The 24729-nt window shown below is 48.9% G+C and overlaps 2 protein-coding genes across 4 annotated transcripts in view; one reads left to right on the top strand and one right to left on the bottom strand.

Moving 5' to 3' along the window:
- SESN3 (sestrin 3) overlaps window positions 1-10057 on the top strand; it is a 45076-nt gene extending 35019 nt beyond the window's left edge. For 2 of the 3 annotated variants that reach the window (XM_084504104.1, XM_084504106.1), the window contains exons 8-10: window positions 721-911; window positions 1306-1450; window positions 2287-10057. In XM_084504104.1, the coding sequence (XP_084360230.1) occupies window positions 721-911; window positions 1306-1450; window positions 2287-2373 (423 nt within the window). In that variant the 3' untranslated portion in view covers window positions 2374-10057. The remainder of the gene's footprint in view (window positions 1-720; window positions 912-1305; window positions 1451-2286) is intronic. The other variant, XM_084504105.1, reaches the window with a different exon arrangement.
- Window positions 10058-14712: 4655 nt separating this feature from the next.
- ENDOD1 (endonuclease domain containing 1) lies at window positions 14713-23725 on the bottom strand. Its single transcript, XM_084504090.1, has 2 exons — window positions 22860-23725; window positions 14713-17587 (listed from the first exon to the last, which is right to left on the bottom strand). Exons 1-2 carry the CDS (start codon window positions 23202-23204, stop codon window positions 16454-16456), a joined length of 1479 nt encoding a protein of 492 aa, XP_084360216.1. The 5' UTR covers window positions 23205-23725; the 3' UTR covers window positions 14713-16453.
- Window positions 23726-24729: the final 1004 nt, after the last annotated feature.

Below are 24729 nucleotides of genomic sequence, written 5' to 3'. Positions count from 1 at the left end.
CTCCAGGGGTGGGGCGTCCACAAAAAAACAAACAGACAAACATGAGATGATGCCCTCAGTTGTAGTAAGGGTATGTGGCTGAGAGATTGGCAAGAATCTGGGCAACTAATGTGTTCTGTTATAACCACAGCACGGGGAGTGGTTGTGTGCTGCTCTGGAGCAGGGTCATTCTCCCCCAGTGTTGATGCCATGCCACTGCTTCGCAAAGATTTCCCATTGCTGATGTGAGCAGGCATCTTTTCACCTTTGCAGTCCAGGTGCTTGTTTAAGACCAAAGCATCCTGGGTTTTAGTACTTTGAGGACTTTTCAGCACTTTACCCCATGTACGTCCTGGGTGAAAGCACATATTCCACCTCTGCTTAAAGTGAAGCATCGAAGCCTCCAAGAGGAATACATCTGGAAACTTACAAGTCCATCCCACTCAGAATGACTCTGGTCAAATCAGCAGAGCAAAAAGTGGAAAATTGCCTCAGCACTTCAGAACAAGCTTGTTGTTTTTTTCTCATGTAGGCTCATGATGTAATGTTGTGATGTGACATTCATTGCCAGGAAACCTGGGGGAATGGAGAGGGTGATATAAGTGAAGGATTCAACATACAAATTCTTTGAGGAGAACAAAGTTACAGATAGTAGACAACAAAAACTATTGAGCTATAGACAGGATCAAGTAGGAACTTCACTTCACTTGTGTATTTCTGTATTTCTTTCCTCTCCTGCAGGACTATACATGGGAAAACCATGGCTTTTCCCTTGTAAACAGGCTTTATTCTGATATTGGACATCTCCTCGATGAGAAGTTTCGGATGGTGTATAACCTCACGTATAACACTATGGCCACACATGAAGATGTTGATACAACTACTCTTAGAAGAGCTTTATTTAACTATGTCCACTGTATGTACGGAATCAGGTACGGGAGAAAACCCCCTGGTTAAGGAGTGCATTTAAAACTGTGGAAACAGCAAATGAAAAATTAACTATGATGTGAGAAGTTAGACTTAGACTTAGACCCCGATAGCTCAGTTTGAGAGTCAGAGTGGTGTTTTTTTGCTGTTGCATTAGCACAGCTTTCACTTCCAGTGAAGAAAATGAGTATGAATCTGAATGGAAGTTGTTAGAGAAATGTCTTCTCTGAAGCAAACCTGTATTCTCTGTTCAGAAAAACCAGCATCCCAATACCAAACCTTTCCTCTGTTAGCAGGTTTTATTCCAGCTTATGTAACAAATGCTTAAGAAATTAATGCTACAAAAGACCTTGCTTTTAAAAACTTACATCCAACTGAGTGATTGCCTGTGTTCTTCAGGTATGATGACTATGATTATGGAGAAGTTAATCAGCTACTTGAACGCAGCCTGAAGGTTTACATAAAGACAGTGACCTGCTACCCGGAGAGAACTACCAAGCGCATGTACGATAGCTACTGGCGTCAGTTCAAGCACTCGGAGAAGGTGCGTGTTTCATAGCCAGACTGGCTTCACACAGAGCCACGTGTGGTTTAAAAATGAAAATATTGTGACTCCTAAAAACGGCTGTATCTGTCAAATTGTTTTTAACAAGAGAAGAACAAGCCAGGTTAATTTAATTCATTAAATATAAATCTTACAAAAATACTTCTTAGTGTATTGGAAATACCGATTCTTCTCTTTTTTATTTTGAGTATTTATTCTTCTCTTTTTTATTTTGAGTATTTTTATTATGACTTCTCCATAAAATTGAACTGACAGCTGTAAAAGAACAATGGATAAACTTGGGAGTACAGAAGCAGTTAACCATGCCAATACTTTGGATCTGTGGGTCAAAAAAGAGCTTATTCCATTCTTCATGGTGTTTTTCATCAATAAAAATGTCAGCGTATCTTCAGATAGCTAAGTTAAATGCTTCCTGACAAGGGTTCAGTGCTTATGTGCCTGCTAGCCTGTCTTGCATATGAACTGTTCCTTATTCTGTGCTCCTGTGTAGTGGTCACAGGTGGTAGTAAACAAAACAAAATGTAACTCATGAAGAATTAGTACCATTAGGATACAGAAGTGGTTTTGTTGGGACTTCTGGGATGGAAGATTGCTTAAAGCAGGTGAGGCTAGCTCCTTGCAGTGCTAGGACATTGTCTGGTGTTGGCATACTAGACAGGATTCCCAAAAGGAACAGGAGTCTTGCAGCAGGGTACAGGGAGAAAGTACATGTTTTCATGCCACAGTACTTTACTAAAGGTTACAGGTGCTAGCATAAATGAATAAATGATGTTGTGTTACGAGGTAAATTAAATGTCTGATTTAATTTTTAACAGGTTCACGTAAATCTACTTCTAATGGAAGCTCGTATGCAAGCAGAACTTCTGTATGCCCTTCGTGCCATAACTCGTCACTTAACCTGAAGCAGTCACTGGGAGGGAGTAAAGGAATTTTTACCGAGTATGTAAAGACCTTTTGAAATAGATACACACCAGAAGCTGTTTGTGATGTAGCATCAGGTTATTCAAATTCTCTAGTGTCAAAGTTTAGCCGTGTTTCTCGACGGCTGTAATGTGCAATGACGTGTTTTATTTTCTTGATGCTTAACATTACTAATGATAACAAAAGTAACACTGAGGAGCACTACTCTGCATTGTTTCCGGTTGGATTTCTGCACAGTGGTCAGAATCCTAAAACTCTTTTTATGATATTCAATTCTAGCGCTTTGTTCTTTAAGCACCGGAGTGAAGTGCTTAGAGACTTCTTTTCCAAGCAATCATTTTTCAGATTAGTGGAGTCCACCAGAAGATCGGCTCTGCCTGTTCCGAGAACGTACCACCACGTCCTGGCTCTGACAGAGACGCACACGCTGTGTTGCATTGAATTGCCCACTGGATTCTTCTGTGTCTCCTGGAGACTGCTTGCCAGTCACTGTCTTACTACAGCAATTGAAGGTGATGTGAAATGTGGATGCAAACATTGACCACACTTTAATGTGAAATTAATCGTGACAAATTCTACAGCATGCTACTGAAGTGCAAAATTCATCTGCTTTATCGTGCCTCTTCCCAAGAGAAGAGCCCTCACAAATTGCCGTTTCCGCTACACTTACCGTGTCTCAATCATGCATAATCCTCTTTTACTGACAGTCACCCTCAGTTGTCGTTACAATATCCATGCTCATCACATGTTGCAATTCGTTTAGTTGGCACCTATAAAGTTGATACACAGGCTGACCAAAAATAGGGTTGTGGGTTTTTTTGCACTCTCTTTTTTCTCGATGTTTTAAGTAAGGAAAGTAAAGGCAGGCTAGCATATCTGTTCTTTCATATTGGATGTGTAGAAATCTATTTCCCATAACTTCTTCATAGCATGAAGTCTTAATATTCAAAGTTTAAACGTTTCTATGCATTAGTGTGGGTGAACAAAAGAAAAGTGCAATATTTAAAAAGAAAGCAAGCTTTTCTCCCTATCATGTCACTGCTAAAGTGTCCTTTCTATATAGCCATAAAGAAATTTTAAAACCAAATTTCTTTATTGTCTAAGGCCTAGCAGTTTTGTTTTAGTTTTTATGGCTTAAGACAACCTGATACTGAGATGCCAAAGCATCCCCAAAACAAAGCATTCTTGGACAACTGGTAATATTGGGGAAGGGAAGAAATAAGCTGCCAAAAATGTCACACTTTTGTGCTGTTTTCTGTTGCTTTTGACTAATTTTAAGAGCACAAAATGTTGATATTTATAGCTTTATTTTGTATTGCATTTAATGAACCAGTGAAGTGCCTAAAGAGATGCTTAAACTTACCCAGTAGGATGCAAGTTGTCACTGCTTAAACTGTTGTCTGTTGGTTTGGACCTTTCGTAGTGCTTTGAGGAGGGTGACCTTTGTTTCTGTCGCATACGTGCAGAAGTAACTGGATGGGTTTCTTTTTAATATTCCATTGGATTGTAGAAGATAATACAGGATTTTTTTCCACTGATGCTTTCAGAATAGTTTTTGGAAAATGGTAATATTACCAGTCATACTTTTAACACTTTCCATTGACAAAACCATGGACCACTATGCTTTCAAGTTAGTTTTCTTCCCTTTTCCTGATACTTTGCTGTGACTCCACGTGTTGGATTTTTCGCTTAATCTGTCTGTTCCAGATTGGAAAGCTAAATGATTGTACACTTCTCTGCACTTTCAGACTGCAGATTCTGCATGTGAAAAACCTTTGAGGAAAAATCAGTAAATTTTTTTATTTTAATTTAATGTAATGTTGGCTACTTGGAAAAGTACCCTCTGGACAGCATCCGACTGTCTTCTGGAGAGAGCACTGGGTAAAACATCAGATTTATTTATTTTCAATAGCTAACTGCAAAGATTTCTCAGAAGTGTTGAGACACTGATATGTATGAACTTAGATTGACTTTCTAAGTTGTTAGAGTTCTTTTTCCTCCCTGTTGTAAATGTAGTGGCCGTACCGACTGGCTTTTGTGCATAAAACAGTTCTGCTGAGAGGACTTCTCATGCAATACCTTTGCTTTTTTTTTTGAGTGGTGGGAACCGTACAGTACTACTTTAAATTCCTTTGCTTTGAGAAGCCAAGTGGTTTTCAAGAAGCACAGTTGAGCTCTGGAAAGGAGGTGAAACTAGATTTGGGTAACTAATAGGACCGCTTAGTTTCCCTTCAGAAATGCAAAGACTCTTAGAGTAGCTTGAGTTTTATGTTTGGAAACATGAGTGCCTTTACTTCTTTCCTTATGAAATATACTTGCCAGCTCAAATGCCTTCAGAGCAAAGTACATGAGCAGATTTGAAATATAGAAACCATAAATGGATTGCTTCATAAAATTTGTAGTAAATCGGTAATTTTTTTTTTAAGTGCCATATCAAGTCACATATGGCCTGCAGGACATTCCACCGTAGGAAATGTCATTGTGCAAGTAGTTTGCTATTACTTTTTTTTTCCTTTAATATTAAATGCAAACTTGAAACTTTTGGAGATATTTTCCATGTGGCATTTTTTTTTTCAGAGTATTGCATTTACAGTGTAACGATTTATAGCCTAGTTTTTATACTCAAATTTATGATTTTTACTAGATGTTTGTTCAGAATAGGTCTTTCAAGTCATACAGCTATACCATATGCTTTATGCACGCTTTAGGCTCACACTGTGCCAAATTGTAACGTGCAAGTGTTCTTGGAATTTTTACATTTTTAAAGCACTCATGAATGTGAATCTTCACCCTTTGATCATTAATATTATCCTGAAGAGTACCGGAATCATTGGAAGTGTAGATACTCTCCCTGTTTTCCTTTATTGGAATTGATATTTACCAGCATCAATGTTAGTCCACAAAATCCCAGCTGTGACCAACACACAAACAAAGTGTGCAGTCTCCTGTCTACTGAGGAGAAAGCTTGTTAGGTACAAATTAATGAGCTAGCACAGGAAATGCTGTAAGTAGGGAGCAGCTTTGAGCAGGGACTGCTTCTTATCACTGCAGAATCACTGTAAAATGTGTGTTCTGGTAGCGTATCTTCTCGCTGTATGGAAATCACTCCGTTTTTTTTGGTGATGAAGAGAAGTGGAAAAGATACCAGTTGGAGAAAGCATTTGCATTTCCCAGAATATGAGCCTGCAGCTGATCATCACAGGAGTGTCATCACGTTGGAACAGAAACCAGTTTAAACTAAGGTAGAATCTGTACACATAGCTACCAAAACTAGCATTGAGGTATCCTATGAGAATTTCAGTAAGCTGTAGATGACTGAACTGAAACATATACACTTTGTCCCAAAAACTTGATTAAAATGAGAAGGATGTACTTTCAGCTTTAAGAACTAGTAAATTGCCACATCAGCTCTTCCTATGCATTAAAGAAATCTTAAAGCACAGGAAAATCCGTGATTATAAACAATTATAAACCTGGTAGGTCTCTGTATAAATTTAGAGCAGATCAGAACAAAAAGGAAAACATTTTGCTTCTCTCTTACTCGAGTGCAGAAGGTCAAAGCACCAGATTCTTCAATAGTATTTTTGTTCGTAGCAATGCTGATAGATGCTTTCATGGGATTTGGGAAAAGCAGTTAGTTGCCTGAATTTCAATGGGAATTTAAGCAGCTAGGCATTCAGCAAAACCCTACAAGGTGCCCACTTGCATTTTTGAATCAGACTTTTAAAGATACTTAATCACCTAAATTCAATAGCATAAAAGCAGTTTCCATAGAGATTAAAGGAATAATATGTAGCAGATCTGTGTGATTTGCAGCGATTGTTAGTGAAATGGGTTGGTGGGGGGACTTAATATAGACTCAGAGAAATCTTTTCAAAAGAGGTTAAACTGTAAGCTGCTGCTCTTGCAGAACAGGTTCTCGGTGTTTCTCATGCGTGTGTGTTTTCCATGCACATTGACATGCATTTCAGGCACCTATTCCAGAGTTCGGGCTCCCTTTTAGAAGAGCTGGATTATTTAACCTCTGCTTGCAGAAAAGATTTATTGGGATTAGCAAGTGGATGGCTTGTGCCAGGACGCAAGTTTTGGCCAGACGGATATATTCCAAGTCTTCTTGATTAAAACTGATTTTTTTTTCAGGTTTTTTCCTTAAGCATTCAGATCCTTCTCCCATAAATAAGAGGTGATGTTGCACAAAAAAAAAAAAAAAAAAAAGGAGGGGGGAGAGTTCATAGTAAATGAACTTTCCCAGAGCTGCTCTGAATATAAAGCTGCTAGGATTGGCGTGCCATTAACTATCATTCCAAAAGCTGGACAAGAATGTCAGTTTTCCCCATCTGAACTTCAGATTTATTCTCCCTAATGTCCCTGGCACGTATGATTGTCTAAAGAGATGCACCCACCAGCTTTTTCACGTTAAATTATAAATGAAGAAATTATAAACGAAGCTTTTTATCTCCAATTGAGAACGAATTTGACATCTCATACCTACTTCATGGATCATGGGTGCGGGAGATGAAAGCAGCACGAGGAAACTTGAGGGGCATCTTGAACAGTGTTAATTTATCTCTTGGAGCAAGTTTTCTTGCCACGCAGTCACGCAGCTGCTCTCTAAACACACATCAGGCCTCTCTTGCAGGCATTTAACTCTTTTGCTGCTCACTGGGGGCTAAAACTGTCATTTTCCAGCCCGCCACCCCACATCACACACTGCCCGTTGTCCCAGCTCACAGCCCCAGCAGTCTTGCAGAGGCAGCCCCTTCACCATAACCTCCTAAAACAGCGCTAAGTTCCTAGGCCACCATTCCTTCCTGAGCTCAGAGAACCTTTCTCCTCCTCAGAAACACTTAATTCCGGCATTGGGTTCTTTCTGGGCAGGAAAATGCTAAATCTGGTGTAAAGTTTGACGCTTAGTACTTACTTAAAACATTTAGGTAGCATTTGCGAGTAGCGTGTCATGTTCCATCGCTGGAATTACAGTCCTAATCCAGTGGATCCACTAACAAAATGCTTTCTTTGGCAACACTCCCCTTGCTTGAGCCTTTTAGCTGTGCAGGCTTCTTACAGGGAATTGTAGCAGGGAATTTCGAGAGCCTCAAGTGCAGAGTGGGTGGGAGAAGGGCAGGAGCCCACGGGGTCATTTTTTTGGGGCTGCTCCTCGGCTTCCCCGTAGTCAGACAGCCTTCCGAACAAATGGGTTTGGTTTTTCATGTATTCGAGGGATAACTCCAAAGGCAGACTTCGTGGTTGCTCGAGACGTAGACACCTTGGGGTGTTCAGCAGAGCTCGTGGAAAGCAGGGATCTGAATTCTGCCCTTGTTCTCGGCCGCAGTTAGAGCCAGTATTTAAGACGCCAGTGAATATATGGCAAGGGGGCAGCAGCTTGTGCTGTAAGCAGCAGCAGAAGACAAGGGGCTGTCTCGAGGCCGGCTGGAGAAGCTGCACTGCTGTGTCCCAAAGGTCCTCGTGCACGTCTGTGCGTAGGGGAGGCAGTAGGGAACACCTGCACCCAACATCTCCTCAAAGACGAAACCCCAGGCCGCTCTGGAAAGATCCCCTTCTCCTTCTCCGGGGATGGAGGAGGGAAAGGGAGCCTTCCCCTTGCGGCTGTGTGCAGCGTGCTGCTATTGAAGCACGTTGTCTCCTCCACCAGCTCTTAGAAGGGGATTTTTGGGTTCCTCATTCACCACTCCATGCTCATGCAGTGCCACCAGACACAGCCCAGCCTTCCTTCTCGCTTCCCTCCCCGTCCACCCGCCAGCGCCCGAGGCAAAGAAATGTTCCTGTAGGGAAACAAAAAATAACCAGGCTGCAGCCCTCAGACTCTGCGGCCGCCGATGGTTCACGACTATTGACCGGAACTGGATATAAACGGTAGCTTAAAAAATAAATAAAAATATAGGAATTTTGTAAACTTGAAATCTCTCGGTTTTACCCTTTTGCTGGAAAGCTACGTAATGAATGTATACGCTTTATCTCTCTGACATAACTGAAAATCAGACTGCCAACTTCTTGTTTTGTATTAGCCTTTTTTTTTTTTTAAGGAAAAAAAAAGAAAAAAAAAAGTTTGTGAGCAATATATGTAGCATGCTGTGAAACGTCTGTTTTGATCTTTATAGTTACTCTTTGATTCATCAGTATTAACACCAGTTCTTTTTTGTGTTCCCCTTGGTACTTTGTATGCAGTGTAATCAGAAGCTGTGATGGGCTCTGCAGTCCCGTGCTTTGTTACTGTAACTCCTTGATTTCTATGAAGCACCTGACTGGGGGCCACCGTGGGCAGGCAGTGCGGCCGTACACGACTGCCACTTTTCAATCTCTTGTACTATGTATAGTTTTAAGTAGAATAAGCTTTTTAACAGAATATTGATGCAGTTTATGATTCACACAGGCTGCAAGCGTCTGGTGAGTGAGAGTCTTTGTATTTATAGTTGTTGGGTTTTTTTGTTTTTATTTTTTCCTTTTTTTTTTTTTTTTGGTTTTGTTTTTAATTCGTAAAGTAGCAAACTTGATGAACCTAGCCACTTTAAACCGCTCTTGCTGAACAGCCCCTGCTGTAGATGAAATACCACTGTAGGTACGGGGAGGAGGGCTGGCGGCGCGGGCGGCCCTGACACGTCCACCTCCAGCCCGGGCCCTGGGGTGAAATGTTGTGACCTCCTCGGCTCCGTGCGGGCGTGCTGCCCTCCCACACACACACACACACACACGGGTGCACACGCAGAGACACCAGCTTCACCCAGGCCCTGCTGTGAGGAGGGACAGGCAGCGGATGGTGGGCATGGTGTGTCGGCAGCCCGTGGCTTCCAGGCCTCCCTCCCATACCCAAATCAGCCTGATGTGACGTCCACGAAGCCTGGCTCGTTTTTAGGCTTCTCCAAAGACGGTCGTGGGTCTGAGCCTCCTGTCGGGACGTGCCCACCACCCCAGGCTTGCAGCTCTCACCCTCTGGAGAGGGAATAAATGGGACCACGGCCCAGTGCGGCCCGGCCGCCGCCACCTTTGTCCCCTTTGCTGCAGGGGCATTTCGGGACAGAGGAGGAGGCACAGCTCCGATCCTGCTGCTCCCTCCTGCTGTCCCCTGTGGCTCTGCTCACTGCCAGGCGAGGGTGACACAAGGACAGCTCGCCCGTGGTGTCCCTTGGGCCACCGCCTTGGGACAGCTCGCAGGGTCCATGCTTTCGCAGGAGGTTTGCCTGCAGCAAGGCAGCTGCTAGGAGTTACCTGTGGGTGTCCACAGCAGCTTTCACCATTTTTTTTTCTGTTGATGGTTGATTGGTATTTTTTTTATTTTTTTTTTATTTTTTTTTGCAGAGAACAGACTGACCTAGTGGGATGGATCTTTTCATTTTGTGTGTGACTTTTTTTTCCTTTCCTAGTTTTTAAGTTACCCGACTTGAATTTATCTGAACAGATGCAGAAGGAACTTTTTTTTTTTTTTTTTGTGAGTTAAGAGACAAAAAAACGCATTTTTAAACAAAGGAATCGTGTATTAACATTTTAACAGCAATTCATAAATCTGCACTTTTTATGAGGTTTTGAAAAATCTATTTATAGGTACGGAACAATGGGGTTTGTTTAAAACTGTATCGCATTTATACTTGCTGAAATTACTTTCATTGTTATCAGTAGGAATTTCATTGGTTAAATAAAACTGATAAAACACGGCTTGTGTTGGGTCCGTTATTTACCACGTGCAGCTGTGTTTTGGGAAGAGCTCCGGTCCTGAAGTGTCCTTCTCATCGGTGCACTTGTGCTGGTCTTTAGTCCAGGTCTGTATTGCAAGCACAGGTCCTGAAAAATCTTTGGCATTTGCTGAAGATGATGTCCTTTTAATATGTAGTTGTCAGTGATCAAGGCTGGGGCGATGGACAATGATGTGGGTGCTGAGGGTGACAGCAATGCAAAGCTCACACTGCAGCCAAATTATAGCACTATTCCACCCTCCCACCAGCCAAGTCCTGCCACAGACATGGGTACAGGCAGCATCTTGCTGAAGGGCCACCAAGGGGTTTTCCTGGGTGAGATGCTGATCGCCTTTTCAGAAAGACAAAACTGCTTAGTACAAGCTGTGGAGCTTTTTGGATATCTCTGGTTTATCGCTGTGGGGTCTCCTCCTTGCAGGTCTTCAAAACCTCCTGGACAAGAGCCCGGCCCCATCCCCTGTGCTCCCTCCCTTCAGGTGTTGGCACACTGCTGAGATCCCCCTGGGCCTCCTCTTCTCCATCCTGAGCAGCCCCAGCTCTCAGCCTCTCCTCGCAGCAGAGGTGCTCCAGGCCCTTCATCACCTCGGTGGCCCTCTGCTGGGCGCTCACCAGTACGTCCAGGCCTCCCTTTACTGGGAAGGCCAGAACCAACACAGGACTCGAGGTGAGGCCTCACCGGTGCCGAGCAGAGGGGAAGCATCACCTCTCTTGCCCTGCTGGCAGTTTGCAGCTGGGTCACATCCATAAGATTGGACGGGCTCAATTTCAGCTTTTACTGGGGTTTCCTAGGCCTCCTCCCAGCACAGCCTTGGGTTCTTCACTCTGAGGCACTGGGAGGAACTGGTGACCTGCCCCGGCTCCTTTGTAGGGCAGCTAATGGGCTGAGGTGCAGCCACCAGCCCGTGACTTGACTTCAAAATGCAACCCAACTGGAAGGCCAGGTGTGAGCACGCTCGTTTATTTATTCCCCCCAACAACTTTTAATTTGATCGTGGCTGAGCAACCAGGCGAGGTGCTTGGAGAGCAGAGCGGAGGCCCTACAGACGCAAGGCAGGATTGGGGTTGTTATAAATGGCCTCATCCATCACGATAACTAGCTCGTGTAAATACGCCTGGTTTTGTGCTTTTCAATGTATAAAATAAGAAAATCACAGGATATATGTATTTCCTGCATAGCTAAAAGCTGCCCGTGCGTGCTTTTTGTGCTCTGGCTTTCATCAGGCCTCCCGAGCAAAGCTTGGACATCCCTGACCTGCAGGAAGCTGCTGCTCCAAAAGGGAAAAAGCCCTCCGTCCCCTCCTGGCTGGGGTGGTGAGTAGAAAATTTAAATAAAATAAAATAAAATAAAATAAAATAAAATAAAATAAAATAAAATAAAATAAAATATATAAAATAAAATATATAAAGTATATAAAATATAAAATAAAATATATAAAATAAATAAAATAAAATAAAATAAAATAAAATAAAATAAAATAAAATAAAATAAAATAAAATAAAATAAAATAAAATAATTTTAGCTGAAACTGAAGTGTTTTAGTAGTCATCGGGTTTTGATTTGACCATTTGTTCCCCAGTTTCTGTCGCAAGGAGTGGCCCCGTAGAAAAGGGCCAGCTCCAGCCCTGGCCACCTGTGCCACGCTGTCCTCAGGACCTGGTGCCTCTCATGACCCACCAAAACCTCCAGCAGAAGAGCTGGGCTGGGGACATGACACTGTCTGAGCACAGACGTGTAATTTGCCTTGCTACATGACCTGACTAATCTCTCGTGGCTCCTCGGCGACCCGGGAGAGCCAGCAGCCTCCAGCAGAGGGTGAGCTCTGCACTGAATCACCTGGGGGAGCCCGATCCGCCTCCACCCCGCACGTCATGGGAAATGTGGTTGGGCTGCATCACTCACCTCACAGAAGATTAAACTCCTGCTCACACCTGAATACAGAACCACAGAATTGAAGGGGTTGGAAGAGGCCTCCAGAGACCATCGGGTCCAACCCCCCTGCCAAAGCAGGTTCCTCAGAGCAGGGTGCCCAGGTAGATGTCCAGATGGGCCTTGAATATCTCCAGAGAAGGAGACTCCACAACGTCCCCGGGCAGCCTGTCCCAGTGCTCCGTCACCCTCACCGTGAAGAAATTCTTTGCATGTTGGTACAGAACTGCCTGGGCTCCATCTTGTGGCCAATGCCCCTTGTCCTGTCCCCACAAACCAACACAAATAAATCAGCCCAATCCCTCTGTCTGCCACACCTTGGGTATTTGTACACACTGAGGAGATCCCCTTTCAGCCTTCTCTTCTCCAGGCTGACCAGCCCCGGTTCTCTCAGCCTTTCCTCATAGGGGAGATGCTCCAGGCCCCGTATCATCTTTGTGGCCCTCTGCTGGACTCTTTCCCTGTCTTTCTTGTACCGGGGAGCCCAGAACCGGACACAGCACTCCAGGGGAGGCCTGACCAGGGCAGAGTAGAGGGGGAGGATCAATACAGCACAGTGATGTTGAAAAAATCCATTGAAAACATTTTTATTAGATTTAAACTAAACCCCATTATTTTATGTATATATACTGAAAAAGAAAAACAGAGCAAGAAAAGTGTAATTTTTTGCAGAAAGGGGCTTTTCTGTAAGAACAGAAGAAGCTCAGGTGGAGAAATCCCTGCCAGCTCTAATTAACAGACCTGGGTGCAAATTATCACTGCCATGGAGGAGCAGAACCCCACTGCCATGCCCCAGGGTGCCAAGCTCAGTGCCCAGCGTCTGCATCTGCCCACAGCTGATGGGGAAAGAGAAAAACTTTGAACACTGAGGGAAATAAAGGACAGACACCAGGTTCTCAGACACATCCTGACTCACACAAGCCAGGCCAACGTGACCTTCCCTCCTGTACCCTGTGGGGTCTGCAGCAAGGGGCACCTCAAAGGTCTCCGTGGCTGGGACAAGTCCCCTCAGCCACCAGCCCCAAACTGAGCTTCACAGGCCGCAGCAAATGGTCACAATTTCTGACTTTTGGAATGGAAACAGATTTTTTCACACTTAAAAGTGGAAGAAAATGAGACAAAAGGTAGGGTGGGCACTGCTCTGGGATGGAAACAGCCCTGTTCATGTGCCAGGCTTGCCTTTAGGCAGGAGAAAGTGCTGAACATCCACGTCTACACCTCAAATCCACACCGTGCACTGCTCTTGGATGTTTCTGGTCCTTCTTCCAAGCTGGACCTGAAACGCCTTTTCCACTAGAAAAGACAAATTGCTGTGAAAATTAAAAAAAATAATAATAATAATAATCCCATTTGATAAATCATTCCTCTCTGACAATCTATTTCCTTGGAGATTTTCCAGCTGGCTGCAATGCTAACACCTCTGGGGAACCTGCAGGCCTTTCTGCTTGGCTGAAAAACACCGCTTCTGCTGAAATCAACGGCAGATGTCACCCGGTGTGAGGCATGTTCCCGAATCGAAGCAGGTCCGAGGCCATGCAGAGGGGAGAAATGAGGCCATGCCCCCGCGGGGTATCGCAGTTGTGCACACCTTGAGCTTTGTGCTGCCAGGCAATCCTTCCCGGCCAAACAAGCTGCTCGTATCGGTATTTCCCGACACCTTCCTCATCTGCTGGCGCTGCCTAAGCTGGAGGGAGGACTCGGGAATGAGCAGGGCTCGGCTCCCTGCTCAGCTGCAGCAGCCCTTGTCTGCAGAGAGGAGCAGCTCCAAAACGTAAAATGGCACCAAAAAGGGATTGGGAAGACCTGAGCCCGGGGCTGGGGGCTGTGAGTGGTGCTGCCAGGGCTGCTGTGCTTGTAGGGCACGGCTCGTTTCTCTGGGCCCAACCCCGGAGCGAAGATAACTGCGATAAAGGCCGCCTCGATGCGCACAGAAGCTCCTGTGCTGAAGGGCTGGGTGGGCTGGTTGAGGGGAGATCACTTCACATCGCCTCCCCGTCCTGTGGGTGACTCCCAGCCCCGAATCATCCCATAAAGATAAGGAGGGGCAGCCCTTCCCCTGCTGGGCCACCCGTGGCTGAGGGCTCCCCTCCCACGTGCTGAGAGGTGCCCACACCTTACTCACCCCTGGTGGTTTGTAGTTGGTGGAGGAGAGCAGCTGCTCCTAGGAGTAGCAGGTCTTCTTCTAAACATCTGCTCGTACTGCCCAAGCCAGCAGCATCCCACAAGAGTGAATTTCTCCCTGCCAGCCACAAAGCAGCCAAGGTGATCTGCCCGGGTGCAGCCACTGAGGACCGGTCCCCCCCTTTTCCTCTTCAGCCTCAAGCCCCAGCCCATGTGTGCTCAGGGAGCCGCTCTCCACGCAGATCCTGCCCCCGTTCCTGCACACAGAAGCCTCCTTTCCTGCTCCCGTCCTGCCCCACCTCATGCAGGCTGTCTGAGCACACACCTCCTGTGGCACATAGGGAGCGAAACGTGTCTGCTGCAACCCCCAGCTCCTACCTGCGTACTCTAATAAATGCGCTTTTGAAAATGCAAAGGTGTTTTCAAAGCAGAAAAGGGCCATTAATATCAGATGTCAGGCCTGAACAAAGAGCGACTATGCAGTTCTTGCTTTCCTGATTAGCCGGAGCTCGCTGGGCTGCATTATCTTGTTTGCAGCTGGGACAGAAACGTGATACCAGCCCTCCTTTGGAAAAGTAACTTTTATTTTGTTAAAGCCATACATTTCCTAGGACAGAGTAAAGCTCACAAGCCATAAATCATGCCCAGATAAGAATAATCTGAAGCCATGGTCTGCAGCAGGATGTTGCTTGTTCTGTAACAATTACTGGGTGTTTCAGGCAGATTTCCCATGGCCTGCTCAGACATGCAGCAGAGAAGAAAAACGACCTGTGCTGGTTAGGGTTCGTCACGGCTGCAATCCGAGCGTGTTCAGACCCTTTTAACAGCCCCACGTCTGCCCAGCTTGGGTTGTGTTTGCCTGCTAGATGCAGAGGTAGGTCTGGATGCAAGGCAGGTGGCTGCCTCTCTGCTGGGAGCAGCGACCGTGCCCCTTGCATCCAAATCCCTCTACTAACAGCTTGAGGACGAAGGAGGGGTTTGTCAAGTGTTGCTGACTTTATCTGATTAGGCCCTGATGAGCACAAAAAGTTGCCTTTCCTCGTGAAGGAAGCCAGCCGGGAGGCCACCCTTCCCCCACGAAGCACCTCTCACACGGGGTGCTTGGTGGGGGCAACGACGAGTTGTTCCCTGTCCCCAGCCACCTTAGGGGGAAGAAATCCTTCACTCGGAGGGTGGCACAGAGAAGCTGTGGGTGCCCCATCCCTGGAGGTGTTCAAGGCCAGGCTGGATGGGGCTTTGGGCAACAAGCAGCAAAATTCCCCCCCGTGCTCCCCGCTCACCTCCTGTCCCCTGTTCCCCAGGTGCCTTTTGGTAAGGACATTGCTGCTGCCACTGAGCCAGACCAGTAAGAAAGGTAGAGCCACTTTCCTTCTGTCCTGCAGAAAAGCACAGGAGGATCACTTTCTGCAGTGAGCTGGGCTTTCCCAACTTGCCTGAGGAGGATGCCACAACATTTCCAATTCCCCGCCTGGGCACAATCCTGCAGCACAGAGGTGCTGTTGGATGTTGGATGAACAGAAGCAGGCTGGTCACTGGCAGCTGGGGTTGTCTCAAAGCCCCAGTCATGACCCACGAGGTTCTACCAGGCTTTGGAGCCCACCAGCCAGGGCGAGGAATTGGGGCTGAGGTCCTCAGTGCTCACCAGGGAGCGAGGAACAGCTCAGGGAAAGTGAGCTTGGCACAGCGAAGGGGAAATGCTTTCCCCCTGCAGGAAAGAACTAGAAGCTGGTGCTTCCTCACAGCCAGATCCGCTTGGTTTCAGCTGCCTTGAAGGAGCCACGAGGCACACCCGGCTAAATTCCTCCTCGGGCTCCACCAGCAGGTCCCAGAGAAGCGAGCAGTGCGGCCAGCAGCAGGACCCGGCCCCATTCCCTCCCCGCTGCCCAGCCCCTCAGCCTTGCACCCTGCCCTCCTTTTCCCTTCTCCAGCTTTCAGAAACCAAATCCCTCCCCAGAGGAGCACCTCCACCCCACGGGATGTGCTGCTGCAGGGCACAGAGGTCCCAGTGCCACCTCAGTGGGAAGGAAACAGCTTAGAGAGCATCCCCAGAGCTTGGTGTCTGCAGATCACAGAAAGTTTGTGACCCGCACCGACAGGATCCCAGTGCTTTAAAATAGACAGAGTTTGAGTCGCAGCGGTGGTGTCCCCTGACAAAGTTACCTCGGCCCTCCCTGTTACTCCCCCCGCTTGGTTCATTATTATTAACGTCGCTACAATAAATACCAGAACGAAACGGACTGCGTTTGGCCACCTATCCTAGAGCTCCTCTTCCCCTTCACGTCTTTGCAGCCTCGGTTTCTCTCCCTGTCAGTCACCGGAGGAGCCTTTAGGGATGAACCGCTTGGCTATGTGGCTGGCCACGTAATAAAAGCCGTGCAGAAGGGTGGCTGTGGCATCAACAGCCAGTGAGAAGGTGCCACCGATCCCAGCGGCCAGGTCCTTGAGGACAGAGGGGATGGCACAGACGGAGTGGTAGGGGAAAGCAGCGAGGTGGAGGACGAACCCCACGGGGATGCGCAGGATCCTGTAGGTGAGGAACGCCACGTCTTGGACGATTTCCAGGAAGCCCAGCGAGATGTTGGCGACAACCCTCCCCAGGTCGTAGGGGATGCTGATGAGCACCATGCTGATGGCTTGCAGGTAGGACACCACCCCGCCCCACAGGCTGGAGGCTCCGTCCAGGAGGGTGCTGCCCACCCGCTTGATGACAAGCCACAGGAAGTAAAAGGTGAACTTCACCAGCTCCACCAGCAGGTAGATGAGGAGCTCCAGGAGTTTGATGAAGGGGGTGGCAATGATGCCAGCCACCTTTCTCACCAAGCCGCTCTCCTTGGACTCCTGCCTGTCGTTTGTTCCCACTTGTCCCCCGGCCCGGATCTGGCCGACGGCTTGCAGTATCGCTTCCACTTTCTCCTTGTTTTTGCTGTCTCCTCCACAGCTGCCCTTGAAGAGCTCGATCCCTGCCAGGAGCTGCTCCTCCAGCTCACCCACCTTCAGGTCTGCCAGGCTGTTTTCATCGCTGGTCTTTTTCACCAGCCCTAAGGACCACCCCTCTGCAGCGTCACAGCACGCCGCCAGCCACAGCGCCTCGGGCACCGACACCTTGCCTTTGACACGGACGCTGGAGGGAATCGCGCCCGCGAGGAGGTACAGGTGGTCCTTGCTGGGGCAGTGAGGGGCCAGGGCTTGCTCCACCACCCTCCCGACATCTCTGTGCCAGGTTTTGCTCAGAGAGGGACTCAGGGGGACGGCGTTCGTCAGCGTGTAGGTGGCCGTCTGGAAGTCTTCCTCGTTGAGCAGGCTGGGGTTTAGCAGCCCCCGCTCGTAGCCAGAGCCCACGTAGTCTGAGGTCAGGGCTTGGTTGGCACCCAGGTTGGCCACCGTGCCAACGAGATCGGCCTCGAGCACCATCTCCTGCTGGTCGTTGTCTGGGTCATCTACCTGAAATGGCAGAAAAGGGTTAGTGCGTGCAATTTGCCTTCCTAAAAGAAACTAAAATGAGCCTCGAAGTGTATTTTCTACGAGGGCCGCTACTCCACGCTACGGATCACACCCTGAGATCCACAATCCTTAAATCTAACAAGCAACCTGGAGTCTCTGAACCATCAAATCTAAGCAACGAAGGAAAAAATCCATGAGGTGTAGGATGCCTGGAGAAGGCATTTACCTCTCTGCGCTCACAGAATAGGTGGGACACCGTGGCAGGTGACCTGAATTTCACTGCCCTGACCGCAGACGTGCCAGCGAGCTCGGGGCTTGTCATTAGCAGTCTGAACCTCGTCTTTAATGACCTCCCAGCATCGTGTGGGCGAGGACGCTGTCACCGCAGGTCCTCGGTGGAATCCGTGCTATGTGCCCGTGTCTGTCCTTCCCACCCTCCCGACCCCTAGGCAGTAACAACCCCTCCTGGCGCCTCGCACGCAGCCGGGCCAGGAGGTAATGAGCGGTGGGAGCAGGAGATTTGGGGCACCGCCATGTGCTCAGGGCTTTCTCAGGTGGCCGCAGCTCTGCCTGCTCCTTAGTCACTCCTCTCGACACCGCAGCCTCTCCAAATTGTCATTTTCTTCCCCAAATTAGAGGGTGAGCATGCTGGCAGCAACTCAGGGGTGGCAGGCGGGCTCCGGCAGTCACCGCCTCGTGTTGTCTCTGTTTCTGCTCCCAACATCGTGCTGGCCCGATTACATTGTTCTCTTGGCTCCTGCGTGCAGTTCCCTGCACTACATCATACAAATTTTGCAGACGTATAGGGCAAAGGGTTCCTATTCTACCCTGAATCACCCCCATCATCCTTCCTGGTCCCTTGGCTCTCCTGCAACCAGACAGATGTCCACTACTTACGTGCTTTAAACTTACATGGAGCTGGCGTTTCCTCAGTGCCACAGCTCCTGCCTCACCTCCCCTGCGCTCGGTGTAGGCAGCTATCCGTCCTATGTCCTATCCATCCTCCTTGCCGTACAAACAAACCGTGCTTTGGTTGCTTCCTGCCTCAGGCAAGCCCCTGCAGGCTGGCCCCAGGACACAGCAGTGCCAACACAAACCGTGTCACCGGGCTGCATTACCCCCGGCTGCCTGCTAGGAGGGTTCTTGCTTCATTTTGAACCTGCTTCGGGACTGGGAGGCTTCCTACGTGCGGAGGCACAAGTCTTAGCTTCCTCTGAAGGCAGCACTTAGCAAGACTTCTGCCTTGCTCCGCAGCCCTTGCTCAGACACCCCGAGCTCGCCCTAAAGCTTCTGGGCTGCAGCTGGCCAGGAGTTTTGAGAGCTGAGACACCCAGCTCTGCCTCCTCTCAGGGATTCCCAGCCTGCAAGCAGCAGACGGCGTAGACTTGACTTTATGAGCTGATGCATGCATTCCTGGAGGTGCCTATCAAGCAAATATGTGGCCGGTTACCTGTTTGGCTGCGGGGATTTGCACATACCGCCGGGATTGTTTGGGCGCAGTTAGGAAAGAACACCAGAAATGTGGCTGTGTGCATGCGTGAGGCCCTGACATCACTGAGCGCTGGTGCTTACAATAACTCCCGGTGTGGTTTGTAATCACTCACGCACTGCTGAGTGCTTCGTGCCTCCTGTAACTCAGCCCCAAAGGCATGCTGGCTCCTGTGCTGTCTCTGACCTGCACGCAGGCTGCCTCTCCTCGCTGCCCCAAAAAACCTTTGGGTTGTGTCCATGGAGCCGGCTGCAATCCACCTGCTGAAATACCCTGCGATGGCTCGGGGCAAGATCCAAGCAGACAGGCAAACACCTCATTCCCAGGGGGATTTAAAAATAAATTATGCATCCAAGCAGCTGTGCAGAACCGAGTCCAAGCACCTATCAATATTAAATGGGCTTTGTACAGTGGGGGTTGCCATTTTGCAGAAGGGAGTGAACCTGACACTGAGGTGTGTGTTGTAGGAAGCTCATGGGTGGCTTCAGGAGCACCAGCTTCTCTCCATGGTCCACCAAAGCTGAGAGGAAAGCCCAGATGTAGCTATGGCTGGGGGATGCAAATCCCATCCTGCTCCTCTGGCTGATGGAAATCATCAATCAGATGGAAACACAAGGCGACTCACCCAGCCTGTCCTATCTTAGGAGAGGAAAAGCAACTCCTGTGTTCTCCATGTCTCTCAAGCCAAGACTCTGACCAAACTACAGGCTTTCAGACGACCAAAACATGACAAGGTGAAAGCCACCGTAGTGGCTTGCTCTTAACCCTAACAAGTCAGCAATAGAGCAGGTTTGGGGACCAAAGCCTGGGGGCTTCCCATCAGTGTCCTGCCCATCAGGACACTCCTGGCCTCTCATTTTTTATCAGTACTGGTTCCTGGATTAATTCACATTTTCCAGCCGCCAATCAGCGCTGGGTGTAGCTGACATTCCTCTTATTTCTCATCTGATGAGTACCTCGCTGCCACATTTGGCATTTGTTTCTGGTGCATGCATTCCTGAGGAGGTAGGTATACAGAGAGCGAGACAGTGCCCTCACAGCATAGATCACGATCTGTTATAGAAACAACAAAAAAAAGCACATGACAACCCTGAGTCACGCACCAGTGTGCAGAGAGCATTTTTATAGTGATTTCCTCCTGCTCACTGTATCTCTGCGTGTGGGTGTGCATGCACACAGAAGTAAGTGCATGCCACTGCACAGTTCAGCCTGTTTGTACCTGGCTATCACTGTCTCAGCGAGGAAGTTATGCAGAAAACAGACAGTGTAATCTCTCAGGGCCTTGATACAGAGCCCGTGTTGTGAAGAGCTCCCTTTAGGGGTTTCATTACCTGGCTTAGCCTTGATGGGAATACACATGATAGGTACAAAATCTGTCCTCCACTTTCCCCTCTTGCATCAGTGTGGACCTGAGCCTTGCTGCACACCTAAGGCATGGTCCCTCTGAGACAGAAAGCGCACAAGAGCCCTGTCCCAACAAATGTCAGCCTTTACCTGGGGCAGTCTGCAGCCCCATCAGGCCTTCGGCATTGAGTTAGCAAGGGACAAGTTCTCTACTACATGCTGTTGATCAAAACCACCACGAAACTGGCTCCAGTGGGGGATTTGGGCAGGCAGAAGGGAGATGATCTCTGTGCTCCCTCTTCCCCCAGTAGTGCCACCTGATGTGGCACAGGGGCTTTCAGGCACAGGGCTCAGCGATGTCCCCATCCACAGTGCAGCCTCCTCCAAGCTACCCATACTGGGATTTTTCCTTAGCTTTCCCCTTCACCATGGTCCAGGACCATATTTTGTTTCACTTGGTGAGGCTCCTTTCGCCCGGAGCTCACTGGTCCCCAGTACAGATCTACATCTTAATCAGGAGTCAGACAAGGGAAAATGTGGAGCATCCCTTCAAAGGTGTGCCATGCTGTCAGTTAAAGGATGCTTTTGAGTCAAAAAAAGAACAAAACAAGCAAACAAATTACTCAGAAAACAACAGTCAAAGGAGGAAAGAGAGATGTGAGAGAGTCCAGGAGATTTTTTTTCTGTTTAGCAGAGGTGAGAGCAGCTTGCTCCATGGAAAAGAAGTTCTCAGAGCTCTCAGCTATCCCACACTCTCACTGACCAGCACAGCCAAGTGTCAGCTAGGAACAAGCTGTCCCCACAGCATCCCACAGGGCTTCACTGATGGGAAGCCACAGAAAATCAAGGTAGAATCATCATCTTTTAGTTTAAAGCCATTCCCCCATGTCCTATCACCACATCCCCTGACAAAGAGTCCACCCCCAGCTGTCCTGTAGCCCCCTTTATGTACTGGCAGGCTGCTGTGAGGTCTCCCTGGAGCCTTCTCTTCTCCAGGCTGAACAACCCCAGCTCCCTCAGCCTGCCTTCATGGGATGTAGCGCTGAGAAATTTTTTTCTGGGGCTGAGATGATTTTCTGAGGCAGGACACACAAGGTTTGGGGCTCAGGAGCGTTATCAGGGACAACCACAAGGTAGTCAAGGCATGAGGGCCATGTGACCGGGACAAAGGGAGGTGCTGGAGAAGCGGGCAGGGAAGGTGAGGGGCCCGCCATGGCGGTGAGCCAGGCCGTGAGGAGCAGGAAGAGGCATGGCGGCCAGAGGGGGTGACGGGCCTCAAGGACGCCATCTTGGCCGCCTTGCCTCTATGCCCTCGCTCTGACAGCAGGTGCTCGCTCTGTTAGGTGCAATTTGTGCTCTCAAAACTCCTTACCCTTCCTCGCCTCTATAGCAGCAGCCTGCTAAAAGCTGTCCTCTGTCCCAAAAGGGCAAGAGGACACCTCTCACAGGCACCCATGCGATGGAAGGAGAGCACTTCAGCCTAGCCCTGAGAGCACAGCCAGGTTGAGGTGAGGACAGGGACACCTTCAGCTTTCAATCTCCCCTTCCCAAATTCTCCCATCACCCAAAAGGGGGCCACCAGTATGACAGCCACTCTTCTGGGACAAGGGGGAATGGCTTTAAACTTCATCCTGCCTGCACACAGCGCCCACACCCCAGCACCCAGCTCCAGCACCCTGCCCTCACCCTGCGCCTGCCTCAGCTCTGAGCTCAGCAGAGCAAAGGTGGCTACAAAATGATCACTGCTGGAAATTTAGGGAAAAAAAAAAAAAAAACAGTTAAGGAAGAGTTAAGGTGAGGCATACTTGTTGTCATAGGGCACTAGCAACTTTTTAAGGATTCCTTTTAAATATAACAGACTCATGGAGCTGCTGAAACATGGTGGATGCCAGGGGAGCAAACCCCACCGAGGCTGCAGCAGCACTCAGGTTGCACCACACAGCTGGCTGTGGGACACGGCACCTCCCTTCCCCGCCCAAACCTGCAGCCGGGGCACGCTGTAACACTGCGAGTCAAGGTGGTGAGCCACGAGCACACGCTTTGTCCATGCTGTGAGGCTGAACAGCTCTTATCAGTGCCGGCAGCAGGGCAAACTCCAGCTTGGCGCTGAGATGTTTAACCCCGTCACCCACCAGCAGTATCACCCGGGATATCTAGTGCAGGGGTGGCTTTCCTTGCCCCCACGCTGTGTTTCACACCCAAAAGCCTCCCAAAAGCTCTCCTGACAAGCTCTGTGGGACCAGGAACTGTTTGTTTGTCCAGTTCCAAGCACTAAAATATCTCAGTTCTGCCCATGGGGAATTAATATCCAAAGGGGGGTTCACAAAATCCACGGAGCACTGGGGTATTTTGTTAAAATCCTCCCCCCTGCTAACAGCTTCTCACCAGGAAATGTGCCCAGAAAATATTTGATTTACAGCAAAGAAAACACTGACTTACCTGCGGCTCGACCAGCCAGCTCTCCTCCTCATTTTGGGCTGCTTTTGTGTATTTAAAAGCTGAATAAAGAGGGATTTTGTCCTTGGTACTGTAGAGTGTTGCGAAGCGCGGCTCCCTGTTGTACTGCTGACAGATTTTCACGTGGAAGGGCTCGGTGAATCCTTCTGGTGGGACTTGTCCGGGGAAAAACACGTTGCACTCAGCAAAACCAGCCTCGTCCTCTCCCACGACTCTGCCCTGGGAAAAGCCGGGAAAAAGTGAGACGCAAAGCCAAAATAAAATCAGCGCCTTCATGGTCCGCTCCCTGGGGCTGTCTGCTTGCGCTGGGTACGGCGAAGGACCCATGCTCTGCGTCCATGCAGCGGCGGAGCCAGAAAGTGTCTGGAATTGGGGTGTAGCGTGCGAGGGAAATGAAATCTGAAACCCGCTGGTCCCTGCGGGGAGCGAGCGCTTCTGCAGGCAGCAGCCGCACCGCCCAACGCCAGCGATGCCTCAGTGACACCCGCTGCGGGCACCGCGGTCCCAAGGAGGTGATGCCGGCCAACCCAAAATCATCGGGGCTAATAGGGAGGAGGAGGAGGAAAGCCCTCGGTGGTGCTGGTCTGTAGCTGAGTGGCACCAGCGGGGTGTGGTGTCTGCATTGCAGCACAGTCCCCCGGAGGAATTTTGGCTGACGCAGCCAGAAATCTTCCTGGGGCTGCCAAGGGGGATGCTGCAAAGTCGGATCCACCGCCCAGGAGAAGGTGTGGGCTGCTCTGCCCAGCCACGAGCCTGGCCGAGGGAGTGGGAGGAAGGGAGAGGAGAGGAAAGAAAGAGGCAGCAGGTTACTAATGCTGCTGGGAACACACTCTGCCTCTTTTTGGGGTGTCTATCGCCGCTATTGCTGCCAGCACTGTGCTACACAGGAGCCTGGGAATGGCACTCTCCTGGAGCAGGATGGGGTGTCCGAAATCCTCCTGCAGTGCAGCATCAGCACACCTTGGCAGAACCTCCCCCGGGGGAGGCAGAAAGGCAGAGAGCCTTGGATCGCACGCCCCAGTCACAGCCACCTCTGGATGCCTGACCAAACATAGAACTGACAAAAAAAAAAATCTGTCTAAAGGGAATGAAAACACTGCTCAAGTTTATGATCAGCAGGGCTATCACCTGCCCTACACTGGACTTCTTCTGGGCAAAAGGCTGTATTACTTCAGTGAATGGGAAAATTAATGCTCTCACAATAATGGGGATGGAAAGGAGACTGTACAGCAGTTCCTCAGGGTCAAGAAACGTGCAGTTTCCCACCCCAGAAGTTCAATATGATCCGATGTATTGCCAACAGCACCTTAAAAAATCCGAGGTGCTGAAAGCTCACAGGGTGTTTTCAGACCAAGCTGTCTCATATCATTCCAGCGATTTCCAAGCATGAATCCCCGGGTTCAATCAACCCTCATCTGCACATGAGGCTATATTGCAAATACAGCCCATAGTGTGCGTGACGCAAGGGGACGGAGGGTTGCTAAAGCTCCTGCCCGAGGTCGGAGAAGGAGCCTGTAAAAGTGCTAAAAATAATCCGGGCTCTAAGACTCATTCCCGCACTGGGGGATGACTTGAGTAGCATGGCGAGGAAGTACGTCAGTGCCATTTTTTGTGATGTTATCAGCCGGGGGAGACAGAGGCGGGCTGGACAGGCTGGGGAATGGCAGGAAACGGGGTAAGTGGCTTGTTTGGTTTGCAGGCAGATGCCTGGTCACCCAGCCCTGGCAGAAAGAGTTAGTCATGTGCAGGAAAGATGACAGGAATGAAAACACAGACGCAGCCCGGCCAGAACACAGCAGCTCCAAAAGGCAGGCTGAACATTGCGTTTCCCAAATGTAAAAAAAAAAAAAAA

This window comes from Aythya ferina (assembly GCF_964211825.1).
Source record: "Aythya ferina genome assembly, chromosome: 1".
Lineage (NCBI taxonomy): Eukaryota > Metazoa > Chordata > Aves > Anseriformes > Anatidae > Aythya > Aythya ferina.
The sequence above is the reverse complement of the archived record's forward strand: the minus strand, read 5'-3'. Positions and strand labels throughout refer to the sequence as shown.